We start from the raw sequence: 20,317 nt of genomic DNA on the forward strand, positions 1-20,317 counted from the left end.
GTGCTGTTCAGGGATCCAGTCCTCCTCCCAGGACCTCCCAACACCCAGGTTACACAGGATCACACAGGTGGCCAGTCCGGGTACTATTCAGGACATCCATCCCCAGCTGGGACCGTCTAATATTCAGGCCACCAGTAGCAAAGTCCCACCACGTGCTCTTCATGGCTTAGCACACCCAACACCGAGGTATCTCTCAGGACCTTGCGCCTGTACTATACAGGTCTGCACACTCAGACCACACAGGACCCATGTGACCCACACCCTGGTCACATTATATCCCTTTTAACCACTCCCCTGGGTGGGAGTGTGGGTGTGTGGCTAGTTTGTCCCGCCCATTGCACATAACTAGCCCTGCCTAGTCTCCCATTATAAATATGCCAAATACTATAACTGTAGGACTACAGGTCCCAGAACACCACATCGCTTCAGGCTGGCAGCACAGAGTCTCCTCCTCTGCGACACACATATCGGCCATTCATCACAATGCCGGACTTTGTCTTATGACCACAGCCATGCATGCAACTGCCATGCACTCTCATGGCCACAATACACCTCTGTGTGCATACTGGCGAGACCATGCAGCGCCCCCTATCTGTTACAGGGGTCACTGCATCACAGCCCCCTTAAAAATAGGCTGGGTGAAATGGTGGATGAGGATGAGAAAAAAGCAAATATGCTAAATTACTTTTTTTCATCAGTATTTACACAAGAAAATTCCATGGCAGACAATATGATCAGTGATAACAAAAATTCCCCATTAAGTGTCACCTGCTTAACCCAGCAGGAAGTATGGCGGCGTCTAAAAATCACTAAAATTGACAAATCTCCGGGCCCGGATGGGATACACCCCTGAGTACTGCAGGAATTAAGTACAGTCATTGATAGACCATTATTTTTAATCTTTAAAGACTCCATAATAGCAGGGTCTGTACCACAGGACTGGCGTATAGCAAATGTGGTGCCAATATTCAAAAAGGGGACAAAAACTGAACTCGGAAATTATAGGCCAGTAAGCTTAACCTCTACTATGGGTAAAATCCTGGAGGGTATTCTAAGGGATGCTATACTGGAGTATCTGAAGAGGAATAACCTCATGACCCAATATCAACATGGGTTTACTAGGGACCGTTCCTGTCAGACAAATCTGATCAATTTCTATGAAGAGGTAAGTTCCGGACTGGACGAAGGGAACCCAGAGGAGTACTGTATATGGACTTTTCAAAAGGTTTTGATACGGTGCCACACAAAAGGTTGATACATAAAATGAAAATAATGGGGATAGGGGAAAATATGTGTAAGTGGGTTAAGAGCTGGCTCAGGGATCGGAAACAAAGGGTGGTTATTAATGGAGCACACTCGGACTGGGCCGCGGTTAGCAGTGGGGTACCACATGGGTCAGTATTGGGCCCTCTTCTTTTTAACATATTTATTAATGACCTTGTAGGGGGCATACAGAGCAGAATTTCAATATTTTCAGATGACACTAAACTCTGCAGGGTAATCAATACAGAGGAGGACAATTTTATATTACAGGAGGATTTCTGTAAACTAGAAGCTTGGGCTGATAAATGGCAAATGAGCTTTAATGGGGATCAATGTAAGGTCATGTACTTGGGTAGAAGTAATAAGATGTATGACTATGTGCTTAAATCTAAAACTGTGGGCAAAACCGTCAATGAAAAAGACCTGGGAGTATGGGTGGATGACAAACTCATATTCAGTGGCCAGTGTCATGCCGCTGCTACAAAGGCAAATAAAATAATGGGATGCATTAAAAGGGGCTTAGATGATCATGAGGAGAACATAATTTTACCTCTATACAAGTCACTAGTTCGACCACACTTAGAATACTGTGCACAGTTCTGGTCTCCGGTGTATAAGAAAGACATAGCTGAACTGGAGCGGGTGCAGAGAAGAGCGACCAAGGTTATTAGAGGACTGGGGGGGTCTGCAATACCAAGATAGGTTATTACACTTGGGGCTATTTAGTTTGGAAAAATGAGGGCTACAAAGACCTTTCTGATTATCTTTTTAATCATACACCTGAGACAGGGACAAGGGGGCATCCTCTACGTCTGGAGGAAAGAAGGTTTAAGCATAATCACAGACGCGGATTCTTTACTGTAAGAGCAGTGAGACTATGGAACTCTCTGCCGTATGATGTTCTAATGAGTGATTCATTACTTAAATTTAAGAAGGGACTGGATACCTTTCTTGAAAAGTATAATGTTACAGGTTATATATATACTAGATTCCTTAATAGGGTGTTGATCCAGGGAACTAGTCTGATTGCCGTATGTGGAGTCGGGAAGGATTTTTTTTCCCCAATGTGGAGTTTACTCTTTGCCATATGGTTTTTTTTGCCTTCCCCTGGATCAACATGTTAGGGCATGTTAAGTTAGGCTATGGGTTGAACTAGATGGACTTAAAGTCTTCCTTCCACCTTAATAACTATGTTGCTAAGTCTGTGTTCAGTGTCCGTGCCCGAACAGTAGGTGTTTGGTAAGGATGCCGAACTTTACTGTTCGGGGTCGCCCATCTCTAGCAGGGAATAGAAGTAATGTACAAAGTACCATTACCTCAGCACTAACATGAAAGATTATAACTTGCTTCCGTCAATTACATGAATGATGACATGGATGGATATATGAATGAATGAATGAATGAGCTGAATCAATGGTTTGATATTTGGGTAGATCAGTGGGATCTATATATAAATTACACATAGCATACAGCAGTGTGTCCAAATCTATTTAAACTCTGCTGTATACATACAAATACAAGGGAAAGCTGGGTCAGCAGCAGCAGCATTCACAGAAACTGATTGAGCTCTGCTGAATGGAGCCCAGGGCACACATGCAGGCAAGCCCACCCACTCACATGGCAAGTCTCACCCACCAGCATTCAGAGCTAAGGGAGAAGCTGACATCACAGGAAATCAGCAGAATCTCAGCCAGAGATTATGTGACCAGAAGATCAGTTCAGGTTAGAAAAATATTTTGCAAAACAAAGTATTTAGTGAATTGCTTATCTATGGCAGATAGTTTAAGGAAGGGTAAATGTAAAGTAGTGGCCAATCCCTTTAAGCCTTATTCATGCGTTTGCCTAACGCTGTGTGTGTATGGACTACAATGGACATACTGTCTTTATTTCTCCTGACCTAAATTTGACAGCCTCATAAAAATATACTAGGCTTTTAATTTCAAGTCCGGAGACCACTAGCCAGTCCATGTATCAAGTTTCGTAAACTGACTGTGTTATATGGATATAATTTAGGCCACTGTCTGATACCTATGAATTGGCATTTGTTCCAGCAGCATCCACTAATTTCACATGAGATGTTCCACTTACTGTCTGTTCCTTTACAATCAGCCATTACACTATAGATTCCATATCATTATTTGTGTAATATAAAAAGTTATATTATTGTTGCTAACAGTGAATACTGATAGAATTACCTTTAAAATGCAAATTGCAGCCAAAGTAAGGCGTACTCCAGAGGGTGGATTCTGCATTGTTTTCAGTAGAGTTATATCACTTGCCTTTAATGTATCCAGTGCTGCAATAGCAGCATTTAATGCAGGGATTGCAACACTTAACTTCTGCTCACATTCTTCCTGCAAAAAGAAACCATTAATAAAATCAACATGCGTCAAGAACATAAAAGAGTTACAATGTTTATAGTGGCCAAGAGATATTTTGTACAAAGTACAAAACTGTAACTGAGGGACAAGCAAAATTCTGCCGTTTGTGGCCTCCATTTAAGTTTTGTTGCAGTGTGTTAGGGAAGTTATTGACACCAGTTTGTTGTTAAAAATAGTTATGTACAGGCCTGCTATTTACAATTGTGGTTTGTCCGTCACACGGATCACCTATAAGTGCACTCAAAATTCTGCCATTTCTGGCCTCCATTTAAATTTTGTTGCAGTGTGTTAGCGAAGTTATTGACATGAGTTTGCTTTTAAAAATAGTTAAATACAGGCCAGCTATTAAAAACTGTGGTTTTCTGTCACATGGATCACATATAAGTTTTCTCCAAATTCAGCCATTGTAGTGAAAGTGGAAAATAATGTCCTCCATTTAAAATGGGCAAGGCGCGTGGCAAGGTATGGGGAACTGGACATGATGGTGATGGTGCATGCAGAGGCCAAGGCCGTGGGAAGGCTGAAATTCTACAACAGCAAACACCCACATCTTCTCGCCCAACCTTCCTGTTCCAATTACTAGGGAACCTCAGCACACGACTATTGAACCCAGAGCAGTGTCAAAAGGTTGTTAGTTGGATAGTGCACAATGCTTCTGTAATGCTGCTGCAATGCAGGTAGGTGTAGGCTTCACTCGATGGCAATAGAGAGGAAGCAGGTCTGCACCTAAATAGAGCTAACCTGCAGTGCAACAGTGAGGCTACCAAAGGTGGCAGCAGAATAGTCAAAACAAGCAAGGTCAAATCCTAGACTGTAGCGCAGTACAAAAGTTATAAGCAAACTCACAGTCAGAAGCAAGCCAAGGGTTAGTAACAGTCAGGAGTAGATAAGGCAAAAGACAATTGTCAGAGTCAGCTTACAGCAGCACTAGGTAGAAACTATAACTGATAACAACTTATAAGACATATCTGCATATTGTACAATGTCCAATTATTTAAGTCAGATACTCATGAAGTAAAGCTGACCCGATAATTTTCCGATTTATACCTGAGAGGGCTGGCATCGCAGCCAGACGTTCAAAAACTTGCGGGACCTTTTGGTCTGAAGTCATTATACTAACGAACCAGCAGCAACATTTCTTGACTTCTTGGCGGGTATACATGGATGTGGCCCTTGTGGCCTCTGTGTCGCTTGTCCCAACATTGACCACTGTGATACATTTACCAATTCTAGTGGATCCCGCCCATTCACCATGAAAAAATGGATCACTTGTACCAGCAGTAATGTTATATATTATGCAGTATGTCCATGTAAAAAAATCTATGTTGGTATGACAACACGCCAACGAAAAGTACGGATTAGAGAGCATGTACGGGGCATCACTGCAGCGGCCGCGAGTGAGGACATATCCGTGTTGAAAACGTTACCCCGCCATTTTAGGAAATTTCATGGATGCGATGATAGTCTTCTCAGGGTTAGGGGTATCAACATGCTAGAAGTCGGGGTGTGGCCTGGTGAGGTCTTTAAGCGACTAGCTCAGCTGGAATCCAGATGGATTTGGACCCTTGACACGGTCCACCCGGTGGGACTGAATGAGAACATTAGCTATGCTCCCTTCCTGTGACCACTGTGTAATGCTGACTGTAGTAACCATTGTCCTTTAGGGTACTGTTTGTTTTTAACACTTTTTATGTTTTTAATTGTTCTAGTCCCTTTCTATATATTTGTACATCTTTATCTTCACTCCGGATGGTTCCGCTGCAATAACAGAGTAAGAATTTTACTGACAATATTGGCCCTGAGGGCTCCTCATGATATGGACTAATTGTACCTAACTAGTATTCCTAATTATACTCCCTATGGTAACTTGAAGAATGTCACGGTCTCAGAATAAGAAGAAATACTATATTCCCCATGGTTATGTAAATCTTTGTGTTCTTGCTTGTACTTGATACTATCATTTCCATTAATGTGTCAATAATGTGGGGTTTTATATAATACAAGAGAACGGAGTAATAAAATCCCAAAACTCATGTTAAAGATAGTATAAATTTTATTTAGACCAATACTAACAACTTAAGTAATAATACAACACAGGCACATAGCCAAAAAACAAGATGTGGAAACTAATGGTATGCATGAGGAGTAGGAGGGAAAAATCAAGAATTAACACCCTGGGTAGCTGGAGAAATGTGTGCTAATCACATTATGGGTATATGCAACAATCCCATAGTCCCAAGTGACTCAATACAAAAAGTAGAAACACTCCCCTCCTATGCCAGGGATACTACTGATGTACTTACAAGGGTCAATGGCCTGTCTCTCGAGGCGGGCATGCTCCTGGTTACTATTGATATAGAATCACTATACACTTCAATCAGGCACTGTGATGGTCTGATGGCGGCACGCTTCTTCCTCGAGACAGCCAACTGGGATGGACATTTTTCTGAATTTATTTTGGAATTGTTGGAGTTTGTGTTGATGCACAATTTTTTTGTGTTTAAGGATAAATTTTATTTACAAATACAGGGTACTGCCATGGGGGCGGCATGTGCTCCGTCCTATGCCAATTTATTTTTGGGCTACTGGGAACGTACCATCTTCCAGGGGGACGGAGCGCATGCCGCGGACCAAGTGGTGGGCTGGTTTCGGTACAGCGATGATGTGCTTATGATTTGGAACGGTGACGAGACCAGCCTAACCCAATTTATGCAGTACCTCAACACAAATTGTTTTAATTTGAAATTCACATATGTTTTTGATTACAGTCGGATTAATTTTTTGGATATTACCCTTTGTGTTGCCGAGGATGGATCTATTGAGACAGATCTCTATCGCAAAGAGACAGCAGTTAACACATTACTGCATGCCTCCTCGGCACACAACTATTCAACTATTAAGGCCATCCCAGTTGGCCAGTTCTTGAGGAACAGGCGTGTCTGCTCAACGGAAGTCCACTTCGAGGGACAGTCCATGACCCTTACGAATAGATTTAGAGCCAGGGGGTACAGCAATCGGTGCATTAGGGCTGGGTATAGATGAGCCAAACAGACCCGTAGGGAGGATCTACTACTACCATCACAAAGGAAAACCGATACATCAAGAGATAATTTGATTAGATTTATCTCTACGGCTAACTGCCGCTGGAATCGGATCCGTGAAATTATGACCAAGCATTGGTCTGTTTTACTTATTGATAATGCCTTGGCGAAACATCTGTCATCCTCTCCTTGTATGGTGCAACGCAGAGGTAAGAATTTGAAGGATAACTTGGTCGCTAGTCATTATGTGGCCAAGCATAACACCTTCCTTACTAAAACCAACCCTAGAGTAGGCTGCTTCCCGTGCGGATCTTGTGTCGCGTGTCCTAACATCCTTAGAAGTGGGACCTTCAAATCATCTGATGGGAGCAGGGAGTACAAGATTCAAGAATATATCTCCTGTAATTCAACGTACGTGGTGTATTATGCCACCTGTCCCTGCTCCCTCATCTATGTCGGTCTCACTTCTAGGGAATTGAAAGTTAGGACGCGCGAACACGTTCGGGATATAGTGGCTGCAAAGGAGGCCCTAGATGTGTTTATACTCAAGACCATACCAAGGCACTTCTATATACACCACGGGTCCGATCCTAGCGGTTTAAAAGTACGAGGGATTGATAGAATCCATGGGGGTATTAGGGGTGGCAATCTAAAACAACTACTTGCACAACTAGAGTGCAGGTGGATTGCCACCCTTGATACTGTATCCCCTAAAGGATTAAATGAACAACTTAGTTTTGTTCCTTTTTTGTGATGTTTGGTGGGTTGGGATTTCCCATTACGTTCCACCACTCCTTTGTCCTCCGTTTTCTTTGCGACATTAACGGGGACAGCAGTCCCCACTTTTAATTTGTGATGACTTCTCTTCCTCCCCTGTGTATTTCTCCTCCCTCTTAGTTTTTAATCTGTTTTTAATGTTTATTGTTCTTTGTTTTAGCTATCCTGATCATATGGGGTTAGGACACCGGGCCTTTTGTCTTGTCGTCAGCCGCCGGATTGCAGAGATGACATCCTATATATCTCTTATGGATGAAATGGACCTCTTTACATTTGTGTGTTGTCATCTGTGTGATGTGTTTTTTGCCATTAGAGAGAAAAAATGTCTTATATATTATGCACCTGCACTTTTTTATATATGTGTCCTATTTGTACATTTTGTATTGTTCTTTGGCTATTAGATACTATAGTGCAGAACCACTAGAGAAAAAATGTCTTATATATTATGCACCATGCACTTTCCTTTATATGTGCTCTATTTGCACATTTTAGTATTGTTCTTCGGCTATTAGATACTATAGTGTAGCACCAGGTTGTTTTTGCATGTACTTTGTCAGTATTACTATCTTTGCGGTCATGTGATCAGGATCGCTGATCAAGTGCATGACCTTGGTGGGGGGGGGGGTTTCTCATTACTAGTGCACCATTTGTGGTCTAATGGGGTGACATAATAATCTGATGGTTAGCACAATTATTTACCTTATATAGCGATGTTATTTTATATCGCTCTTGTAATAGTCTCCTCAGCAATATGGCGATTTGTATGGTCTTCGGCAAGATGGCCACCGGCTGTGCGCGTGCGCATTTCGGATCTTTATCTCCTCTCTCCTGTGGGGTTATCTGATGTAGCTGTGTGCGCATATAAACATGATGTCAATGGCGGACTCCCGCCCCATGCGCACACAGTAATGACGGCTGCTATGGAGACAGGAGCTTGGTCTCAAGTGCGCACGCGCCGACATGCCAAATACACTTCCGGTTTCCTCCCCATTTAAACCCATACGAGTGACCAATAGACATACCCCTTTTGAAAAAGCAGACCGCGAAACGTGCGTCAGGGGGCCGCTTGTGGGACCAGAGGGAATCATCCACCAATATGGGTAAGCTGGTTTATTTTTGTTAGCAACTGTGCTTTTACATACGATACTGGGATATTGGATTCTTAAAGTGCAATAGTCTTGGTGGTACAATAGACTTTGTATTGAGTCACTTGGGACTATGGGATTGTTGCATATACCCATAATGTGATTAGCACACATTTCTCCAGCTACCCAGGGTGTTAATTCTTGATTTTTCCCTCCTACTCCTCATGCATACCATTAGTTTCCTCCACATCTTGTTTTTTGGCTATGTGCCTGTGTTGTATTATTACTTAAGTTGTTAGTATTGGTCTAAATAAAATTTATACTATCTTTAACATGAGTTTTGGGATTTTATTACTCCGTTCTCTTGTATTATATATATGTGGGAGTTTCCTGAATGGTCCTTTAGATTTGGACATCATTATTGGAGGAGGTATACAATTGAACTCCTGGCCACAAAACTATTGTAGGTTTTTTGAGTTTTTTGTTGAAAATAATGTGGGGTTTTGTAGTTATTATGATATAGTGATTCTTCAGGTTGATTGTCTCTCCCTATTCGACACAATAACCATACATGACGATATCGCATGGATTCAGTCTAAGGGTAGAGACATGATTATATACTCAGTCAGGTTTTATTAGGCTTTTGAAAACAAACAAAAGCCAGCTCACCAGGCAGCCATAGCAGGTGTACGGAACTCCACGCTGATCCACGTGGTGGTAAGTAGAGAAGAAGAAAAAAACTTGGTTCCAGCTCCAGTAATTTAAAAACTTGATCCTTTATTATTCCATAGTAAAAGAATAGGCTGAGTAACTCTCCATAACACACCGGGAAACGAGCAACGAGTTTCGATCTATACAGATCTTTATCAGAGCTTTATTAGGTTTTTGCCTTGAATTTACATATAGCACTACCTGACTTTTATCAACATACCTTTGCTATGCCATATTATCTTAGAGCTATATCACTCTTTGTAGAAAGTAGGAGGAGTGTTGTTTACAAGTAATCTTTAATTAATGGCCAATATTGTAGTGTATGTGCTTTTTAATATTCAATGTCAATATGTGCCTAACTATAGATGTTGTCACCAGTCGGCATATTGCTGTAATTCTTTGTTTGAATAATATCCACTATTACAATATATAAATGTATAAATATGGTTGATAACATCTATGGATTGCAGATTAGTGACAAGCCCTTAACGCCATATAGTGGTTCATGTGTCTCTTGACGCCGCTTCGCCAGCCGGCATTCAAACCTCGGGTCAGGTGGTTACGATCACGTGGGGCCCCTGTGATCTCTTTCCTCCTGCTTGGGAGTGCTGACACCGGTCGGCGTCGCGGTTGTCTTGATGATGCATGACAACTTCCGGTTCATGCATGCGGTATACTTCTGGGCTTAACCCTTTTTAAACTCACGCTATTATTATATTTGCATGCCCCCTGATGAAGGTGTCTCTCCGAAATGTGCATTGGGGCGGAGGTTCGCTCCCTGGACATCCTGACTACTATAAGGTGACTATGCTGATCTTATGTATTAACGTATCCATATGTGCGTCAGGTGTGATAGTCTCTGAGGGGTGAGCTTGGCGGATTGTACCTATTGTGATTCAGCAGTGCCCTTGTTTACATTCCTGCCTCCACATATTTATGTTTATTTATAATAATAATAATAACCTTTATTTATATAGTGCCAACATATTCCGCAGCGCTTTACAGTTTAACAGTTTCAAACACAACAGTCATAAGTAACAACGTTAACAATACAATAATTAAAGCGAAATAAGAGGACCCTGCTCGTGAGAGCTTACAATCTACAATGAGGTGGGGGAGATACAAAGCACAGGTGTGTATTTACAATGGTGTATTTACAATGATGGTCCAGCCATCTATCATCTGGGTGATAGAAGGGGATAGTGAATGGGCTACACACACACACAAATATAAAATGAGTTTGATTAGTGAACGTGGTAGGCCGCTCTGAACAAATGTGTTTTGAGGGAGCGCCTTAAACTATGTAAGTTGTGGATGGTCCTAATATCTTGGGGTAGAGCATTTCAGAGGATTGGCGCAGCATGGGAGAAGTCTTGAAGTCTGGAGTGGGAGGTACGGATTAGTGCAGAGGTTAGTCGGAAGTAATTTGCAGAGCCCAGAGATCGGTTAGGCCGATAGACAGAAATGAGGGAGGCGATGTAAGGGGGTGCCGCACTGTGGAGAGCTTTGTGAGTGAGAACAAGTACTTTGAATTGTATCCTGTAATGAATGGGCAGCCAGTGTAACGACTGGCGAAGAGCGGAGGCGTCCGAGTAACGATTAGCCAGATGGACGACTCTGCTGCATTAAGGATGGACTGGAGAGGGGAAAGTCGCGTGAAGGGGAGGCCAATTAATAGAGCGTTACAGTAATCCTGGCGGGAGTGGATCAGGGCGACAGTGAGGGTTTTTGTTGTTTCCATGGTGAGAAAAGGGCGGATTCTAGAGATGTTCTTTAGGTGTAAGCAGCACAAGCGGGCAAGAGATTGTATATGGAATGTGAAGGAGAGATCGGAGTCAAACATAACACCCAGACAGCGCGCCTGCTGTCGGGGTGTTATTATGGTGCCACCCACGGAGAGGGAAATGTCATATTTAGAGAGGTTAGTAGATGGCGGGAGCAGAAGAAGTTCAGTTTTGGAGAGGTTGAGTTTCAGATAGAGAGCGGACATGATGTTGGAGACTGCGGACAGACAGTCAGTGGCGTTCTGTAGTACAGCGGGGGTAAGGTCAGGGGATGATGTGTATAGTTGTGTGTCATCAGCATAAAGATGATACTGAAAGCCAAAGACCGAGAAAAGGGAGGACAGGACTCAAAACCCGGTCTGGATCATGACAGTACCCTCCTCTCAAGGGGGGCCACCGGACCCCCAGGTTTCTCAGCATAAAGTATATGAAACACCTGAACCAATCGATCAGCATGGACAGATTGCGCCGGGACCCAAGATCGATCCTCAGGACGTAACCCCTCCAATGGACCAAATACTGAAGTGAATTGTGGACCATGCGAGAATACACAATCCGTTCAACTTCATACTCAGTCTGGCCATCCTCAGAGACAGGAGGTGGAGGGGATGGAGACCCAGCAGAGGAAGGTGCAAATGTCTTAAGAAGGGACTTATAGAACACATTGGGGATCCGAAGTGACAGAGGTAGGCATAAGCAAAAGGCAACTGGATTGACAACCTCAATGATCTCATAAGGACCAATAAACCTGGGCCCTAGCTTAGTAGAAGGAACATTCAGATGAATGTTCTTGGTAGACAACCACACTTTATCTCCTACCAGGAATATAGGTCCTACCGACTGTCGCTTGTCAGCAAAATGTTTATGTTTGCCCTGAGCCTCCCAAATGTTCTTCTGGACCTCCCTCCATACCTCCCTCAACCGATGAACTACAGTACCAGCCACTGGATTTCCTGAATCAATAGACAAATTGTAGCAAGCATAATATACCTATGGGCAGCAAATAGCTAAATATACAGAAATAAATATTCTATCATATCATGAGCTGCCCATGGTAAAAAATAGGACCTAATCAGGACCAACTGCAATAACCTATTAAAAAGAAACGACAGAGAAAAACAGTCATAAAGTCCAGCATATATAGAAAATTTACAAAACTTTATTTCCAATTAAATCAGGGACAAGGTAAATAGAGGGGTAAAACTGTAGAGACAGAATCAGCATCCAAAAGACACTGGCATGACCATGCTAAAAGATATACATATATTTCACTCTAATTCAATATAATCATTGCATCTACTGTATAAACCCATATTGTATGACAAAGATTCCCGTGGTATAAAGGCACCACCTGAGGAAGGAGAGTCCTCCGAAATGCACGTCGGGGTGATCCAGCGAGACCGTGTGTGCTCCTGCTGCTGCAATCTTGCAAGGTATTTGAATATACCTCCATGACTCAGTTGTATGGATTTATGTTAGCGCTATTATGCACACATTCTTATACCGCAGGAATCTTTGTCATACAATATGGGCTTATACAGTAGATGCGATGATTATATTGAATTAGAGTGAAATACAGTTAAGTATATTTGGACAGAGACAACATTTTTCTAATTTTGGTTATAGACGTTACCACAATGAATTTTAAACAAAACAATTCAGATGCAGTTGAAGTTCAGACTTTCAGCTTTCATTTGAGGGTATCCACATTAACATTGGATGAAGGGTTTAGGAGTTTCAGCTCCTAAAACATGTGCCACCCTGTTTTTAAAGGGACCAAAAGTAATTTGACAGAATAAATAATTTTAAATAAAATGTTAATTTCTAGTACTTGGTTGAAAACCCTTTGTTGGCAATGTGTCATGTCGGATGCTGTTCAGACCAGGTCGTTCGACAGACAGCGGTAATTCCGCTTTTGACCACTATTTGCTCATTGGCGTCGGCTAGGTTTTGTCCAGCTGTTCCAGGGTTAATTTACCTGATCCTCGGATTGGAAGCTGGGCCATGCCCATGGCCTTTAAATAGTTCTCCGGATCATTGGGCGTCGCCGATTATAGCTTCTGTCTTGTGCGTTGTTACCTCGGTCCGGAGTGGAGAGCTGGTTGTTGGAGATTCGTTGCTGGTGGTGTATTTTCCTTAGTCTTATTTACTCCTTCCTATATTTGTATTTATTTTGCCCTGCACATTTATAGTGTATTCCTGAGTGACTGCGGCGTGGTGTATATCTTCCTTTATCCTTGTCTGTACTAACTGTGGGTATTGGTGTATTACCTCTTCACTGGGTGGTGGGCGGTTGGTGTCATCCTAGGGTTGAAACAGGAGACAGGGCGAGGGTCGAGGCCTAGACATGCACACCATCAGTGTAAACTCTAGGTAGAGGGTCAGTCAGGATTTCCCTAGTCTGAGGGAAATTGCAGGGGCCCGGGTTATTAGCTCTTGCTCACCTAGTCTCCCCATGACACAATGACTGCCTGAAGTCTTGAACTCATGGACATCACCAGACATTGTGTTTCCTCCTTTTTGATGCTCTGCCAGGCCTTCACTGCAGTGGTTTTCAGTTGCTGTTTGTTTGTGGGCCCTTCTGTCTGAAGTTTATTCTTTATCAAGTGAAATGCATGCTCAATTGGGTTGAGATCAGGTGACTGACTTGGCCATTCAAGAATATTCCACTTCTTTGCTTTAAAAAACTACTGGGTTGAATTGGCTTTATGTTTTGGGTCATTGTCCATCTGCAGTATGAAACGACGACCAATCAGTTTGGCTGCATTTGGCTGGATCTGAGCACACAGTATGGCTCTAAATACCTCAGAATTCTGTCCTGTGTCACATCATCAATAAATACTAGTGACCCAGTGCCACTGGCAGCCATGCATGTCCAAGCCATCACACTGCCTCCGCTGTGTTTTACAGATGATGTAGAATGCTTTGGATCATGAGCTGTACCACGCCTTTGCCATACTTTTCTCTTTCCATCATTCTGGTAGATGTTGATCTCGGTTTCATCTATCCAAAGAATGTTCTTCCAGAACTGTGCTGAGTTTTTTAGATGTTTTTTAGCAAAGTCCAGTCTAGCCTTTTTATTCTTGATGCTTATGAGTGGCTTGCACCGTGCAGTGAACCCTTTGTATTTACTTTCATGCAGTCTTCTCTTTATGGTAGATTTGGATATTGATATGCCTACCTCCTGGAGAGTGTTGTTCACTTGGTTGACTGTTGTGAAGGGGTTTCTCTTCATAATGGTGATTATTCAGCAATCATCCACCACTGTTGTCTTCCTTGGGCGCCCAGGTCTTTTTGCATTGATGAGTTCACCAGTGCTTTCTTTCTTTCTCAGGATGTACCAAACTGTAGATTTTGCCACTCCTAATATTGTAGCAATTTCTAGGATGGGATTTTTTCTGTTGTCTCAGCTTAAGGATGGCTTGTTTCACCTGAATGGAGAGCTCCTTTGACCGCATGTTTACATCACAGCAAAACCTTCCAAATGCAAGCACCACACCTCAAATCAACTCCAGGCCTTTTATCTGCTTAATTGAGAATGACATAATGAAGGGATTGCCCACACCTGTCCATGAAATAGCCTTGGAGTCACTTGTCCAATTACTTTTGGTCCCGTTTAAAACAGGGTGGCACATGTTAAAGAGCTGAAACTCCTAAACCCTTCATCCAATTTTAATGTGGATACCCTCAAATGAAAGCTGAAAGTCTGATCGTCAACTGCATCTGAATTGTTTTGTTTAAAATTCATTGTGGTAATGTCTATAACTAGTGTTGAGCATTCCGATACTGCAAATATCGGGTATTGGCCGATATTTTCTGTATCGGAATTCCGATACCGAGTTCCGATATTTTTGCGATATCGGAAATCGGAATCGGAAGTGTGCTGTGCGTATGGTTCCCAGGGTCTGGAGGAGAGGAGACTCTCCTTCAGGGCCTGGGATCCATATTCATGTAAAAAATAAATAATAAAAATAAAAAAATATTGATATACTCACCCCTCCAGCGGACCCTGGCGCTTAGCGGTGACTCCGTTCCTAAGAATGCAGGGAGTGAATGACCTTCGATGACATCGCGGCTTGTGATTGGTCCCGTGAGCGGTCACATGAGCGGTCACGTGACCAATCACAAGCCGCGACATCATCGAAGGTCCTTCACTCTGCATTCTTAGAAACGGAGGCAGACGCTTGGACCGGTGTGAGCCGGGGCCGTCCGAGGGGTGAGTATATCAATATTTTTTATTTTTATTCTTTAGTTTATACATGACTATGGATCCCAGGGCCTGAAGGAGAGTTTCCTCTCCTTCAGACCCTGGGAACCATTCCGATATTTTGTGTCCCATTGATATGCATTGGTATCGGGTATCGGTATCGGCGATATCCGATACTTTTTGGATATCGGACGATCCAATCCGATACCGATACCTTTGCATATCGGAAGGTATCGCTCAACACTATCTATAACCAAAATTAGAAAAATGTTGTCTCAGTCCAAATATATATGGACTTAACTGTATGTATATCTTTTATCATGGTCACGCTGGTGTCTTTTGGATGCGGATTCTGTCTCTACAGTTTCATCCCCTATTTACCTTGTCCCTGATTTAATTAGAAATAAAGTTTTGTAATTTTCTATATATGCTGGACTTTATGACTGTTTTTCTCTGTCATTTCTTTTGAACATCCTGAATCAAACCTGGAAAATTCGCTAAAATGGGGGTGAAAGCTGTAATTACAAAAGAACTGAGAGGTGCCAGTGGACTGGTTAATCCGATTATTAAATACAAACTCAGCCACTGGCAATGAAGAGTAACAATCATTCTGCTGAGATGTAGCAAGACACAGCAAAATCTGTTCAAGTGACTGGTCCTCTCTGTCTGACCGTTGGTCTCGGATGGTAGGCAAAGGAGAAGGTCAAGCAAATACCCAGTTTTTTACAAAATGCCCTCCAAAATTTTGACACAAATTGTACCCCTCTATAAGAAACCACAGTCAAAGGCACGCCATGCAACCGCACATTGTGCTCAACAAAATCTTAGACAGTGTCTCTGCTTTAGGCAATCCTGCCAGAGGTACAAAATGCACCTGTTTACGGAATCAGTAAACGACTACCCAAATTACAGCTTTGCCATTGGAATGAGGGAAATCAGTGATAAAATCCATGGACAAATGAGTCCAAGGTCTATCCGGAATTGGCAATGGATCCAATTCCAGGGCCGGCGGTTATGGGAGCTCTTAGCACGGGCACAAGTATCACAAGCAGACAGAAACACAGCGACATCCAAGGTCATGGAGGACCACCAAAACAGCCTAGCAATGGCTTCCCAGGTGGCTGAGATCCCCGAGTGTCCACTGAGAGCAGAATCGTGGAACTCTCGGAGAACCCTCAACCGGTACTGAAGAGCTTATTATTATAAGGCAAAGAGAGAGGAGCAAGAAATTGAGCCTCCCGAATTTCACCCTCCAATTCAGAGGATACCCCAGCCGCACCAGAGCACAGCATGGGAGCGCCACTCTAGATCATAATAACACATGTCCACTCCATCTAAAGGGAGCCTCTATAGGCTTATCCAGTACATTGCTTCCAGTACATTGAGCGCCGCTCTAGATCGGAATAACACAGGTCCACTCCAGCCTCTATAGGCATATCCAGGACATTGTTTCCAGTACATTACTTAAGAGCATATAGACCTCACCGCTGGGACTCTTCCCTCTCTACGCATTATTCTCTAATCGGAATAAGCGAACACGTGACAAAGGCTCTGGTTGAGCCGAAACGTTGTTAATCGCATATACTGTAATATTCTGTTACGCTCCCAATAAATTGATATCAACTTTTGCATAACTAATCTACTAGAGAGTGCGGTGAATTTTCGATAATTCTGCTATACTAGGACCACGGGTCCATTACGCCAGCACCTCGCCCTATTCCAGGCTGAGTGCACACCAAATTACCCTTTCCCAATACAGGAGCAGACATAAAACACTTCTATAATGTAGAAAATGCTTCAACCACCAAGGGTGACCAGACTTTGAGATCAGCCCCCTTGCAAGTAAGATTGGTGAGTGGCTTGATCACCTGAGAAAACCCCTTGATGAATTTTCTATAATAATTGGCAAAACCTAGAAAACGCTGTAGACCCTTGATGTCTCTGGGTTGCACCCAATCAACAATGGCCTGTACCTTCCCGGGATCAATCCGAAACCCATGGGCAGATAGAATGATCCCTAGAAAGGAAAGCTCCTGAACACAAAATAAAACATTTCTCAGGTTTAGAGAATTTCCCTGTAACCTATGACCTACGTATTTACCTACGTAAATGACCAATGTGGGATTCCTTGTGAGGCGAGAAAACAAGGATATCATCCAGGTACACAATGATAAATTGCCTGATAAAATCACAAAAAACATCATTCATGAAGTTCTGAAACACTGCTGGTGCATTTGTGAGACCAAAGGGCATGACCAAATTTTCAAACAGGTCCTCGGAGGTGAGAAATGCTGCTTTGAACTCATCACCTTCCTGAATGCGGATAAGGTTATATGCTCCAGAGAACGAGTTTGGAAAACCACTTATCCCCAGACAATTGGTTATAAAGATCTGGTATGAGTGGGAGAGGGTACGTATTTCTCACCATAATTTTACTTAGTTCCCAGAAATCGAGGCACGGCCGTTCTGGCGGCATAGGGAAGCATTGCGCAGGGAGAGGGCTCCCTGCATGCTTCCCTGAGACCCACGGAACAGAGTAATGTGATCGCGTTGTTCAGGAGGTCTCATACGTCCTCCTACCTGCAGGCCCCAGATCCAAAATGGCTACGTGGCTCCTTCCGGGTCCTGCAGGGAGGTGGCTTGCAAGCGCCTGCTCAGAGCAAGTGCCAGCAAGCCTCCCTGCAGTGCCCTTTCAGATCGCTAATCTGACATAGTGCATTTTAAAGTGTCAGATCAGCAATTTGACACTATACTATGATGTCCCCCCTGGGGCAATGTTATAAAGTAAAACAAAAATATTTACATGTGTAAAAAAAAAATAATTCCTAAATAAAGAAAAAAAAAAATTGTTCCAATAAATATATTTCTTTATCTAAGTAAAAAAAAACTATAAAATTACACATATTTAGTACTGCTGCATCCGTAACGACCTGACCTATGAAACTGTCCCACTAGTTAACTCCTTCAGTGAACACCGTAAAAAAAAACGAGGCAAAAAACAACGCTTTTTTATCATACCGCCAAACAAAAAGTGGAATAACACGCGATCAAAAAGAGATATAAATAACCATGGTACCGCTGATAACGGCATCTTGTCCCGCAAAAAACGAACCACCATACAGCATCATCAGCAAAAAAATAAAAAAGTTATAGTCCTTAGAAAAAAGCGATGCAAAAATAATTATTTTTTATATAAAATAGTTTTTATCGTATAAAAGCGCCAAAACATAAAAAATATATATAAATGAGGTTTCGATGTAATCATACTGACCCGAAGAATAAAACTGCTTTATCAATTTTACCAAGCATGGAACGGTATAAGCGCCTCCCCCAAAAGAAATTCATGAATAGCTGGTTTTTGCCCATTCTGCCTCACAAAAATCGGAATAAAAAGCGATCAATTAATGTCACATGCCCGAAAATGGTACCAATAAAAAAGTCAACTCGTCCCGCAAAAAACAAGTCTTCACATGACTCTGTGGACCAAAATAAGGAAAAATTATAGCTCTCAAAATGTGGAGACGCAAAAACTATTTTTTGCAATAAAAAACGTCTTTTAGTGTGTGACAGCTGCCAATCATAAAAATCTGCTAAAAAAAACGCTATAAAAGTAAATCAACCCCCCCTTCATCACCCCTATAGTTAGGGAAAAATAATAAAATAAAAAAAATGTATTTAGTTCCATTTTCCCATTAGGGTTAGGGTTAGGGTTAGGGCTACAGTTAGGGTTGGGGCTAAAGTTAGGGTTGGGGCTAAAGATATGGTTAGGGTTGGGGCTAAAATTAGAGTTAGGGCTACAGTTAGGGTTGGGGCTACAGTTAGGGTTGGGGCTAAAGTTAGGGTTAGGGTTGGGGCTAAAGTTACGGTTAGGGTTGGTGCTAAAGTTAGGGTTAGGGCTACAGTTAGGGTTGAGGCTACAGTTAAGGTTGGGGCTAAAGTTAGGGTTAGGATTGGGGCTAAAGTTAGGGTTAGGGTTTGGGGCTAAAGTTAGGGTTTGGATTACATTTACGGTTGTGATTAGTGTTAGGGGTGTGGTTAGGATTATGGTTGGGATTAGAGTTAGGGGTATGTTGGAGTTAGGGGTGTGGTTAGGGTTGGGATTAGGGTTAGGGGTGTGTTGGGGATAGGGGTATGTTGGGGTTAGGGGTGTGGTTGGGATTAGGGTTAGGGGCATGATCGGGTTAGGAGTGTGGTTAGGGTTATGGTTAGGGTTGGGATAGGGTTAGGTGTGTGTTTGGGTTAGGGTTTCAGTTAGAATTGGGGGGTTTCTACTGTTTAGGCACATCAGGGGCTCTCCAAACGCGACATGGCATCCGATCTCAATTTCAGCCAATTCTGCGTTGAAAAAGTAAAACAGTGCTCCTTCCCTTTCGAGCTCTCCCGTGCACCCAAACAGGGGTTTACGTCAACATATGGGGTCTCAGCATACTCAGGACAAATTGTACAACAACTTTTGGGGTCCAATTTCTCCTGTTACCCTTGGGAAAATACAAAACCGGGGGTTAAAATATATTTTTTGTGGAAAAAAATGATTTTTTATTTTCACGGCTCTGCGTTATAAACTGTAGTGAAACATTTTGAGATTCAAAGTTCTCACAACACATCTAAATAAGTTCCTTGGGGGGTCTAGTTTCCAATATGAGGTCACTTTTGGTGGGTTTCTACTGTTTAGGTACATCAGGGGCTCTGCAAATACAACGTGACACTGGCAGACCGATCCATCTAAGTCTGCATTCCAAATCGTGCTCCTTTCTTTCCGAGCTCTGCCATGCGCCCAAACGGTGGCTTTCCCCCACATATGGGGTATCAGCGTACTTACGACAAATTGTACAACAACTTTTGGGGTCCAATTTCTCCTGTTACCCTTGGGAAAATACAAAATCGGGGGCTAAAAGATAATTTTTGTGGAAAAAAATGATTTTTTATTTTCACTGCTCTGCGTTATAAACTGTAGTGAAACATTTTGAGGATCAAAGTTCTCACAACACATCTAGATAAGTTCCTTGGGGGGTCTAGTTTCCAATATGGGGTCACTTGTGGTGGGTTTCTACTGTTTAGCTACATCACG

General features: G+C 42.6%; 1 protein-coding gene across 1 annotated transcript in view; it reads right to left on the minus strand.

Moving 5' to 3' along the window:
- Nucleotides 1–20,317, minus strand: part of LOC143775062 (dynein axonemal heavy chain 3-like) — a 2,972,411-nt gene that overhangs the window by 533,927 nt on the left and 2,418,167 nt on the right. Inside the window, exon 58 of the mRNA XM_077262897.1 lies at nt 3,459–3,617. Within this exon, the coding sequence (XP_077119012.1) occupies nt 3,459–3,617 (159 nt within the window). The remainder of the gene's footprint in view (nt 1–3,458; nt 3,618–20,317) is intronic.

Source organism: Ranitomeya variabilis, chromosome 5 (assembly GCF_051348905.1).
Source record: "Ranitomeya variabilis isolate aRanVar5 chromosome 5, aRanVar5.hap1, whole genome shotgun sequence".
In the NCBI taxonomy this organism is placed as follows: Eukaryota; Metazoa; Chordata; class Amphibia; order Anura; family Dendrobatidae; genus Ranitomeya; species Ranitomeya variabilis.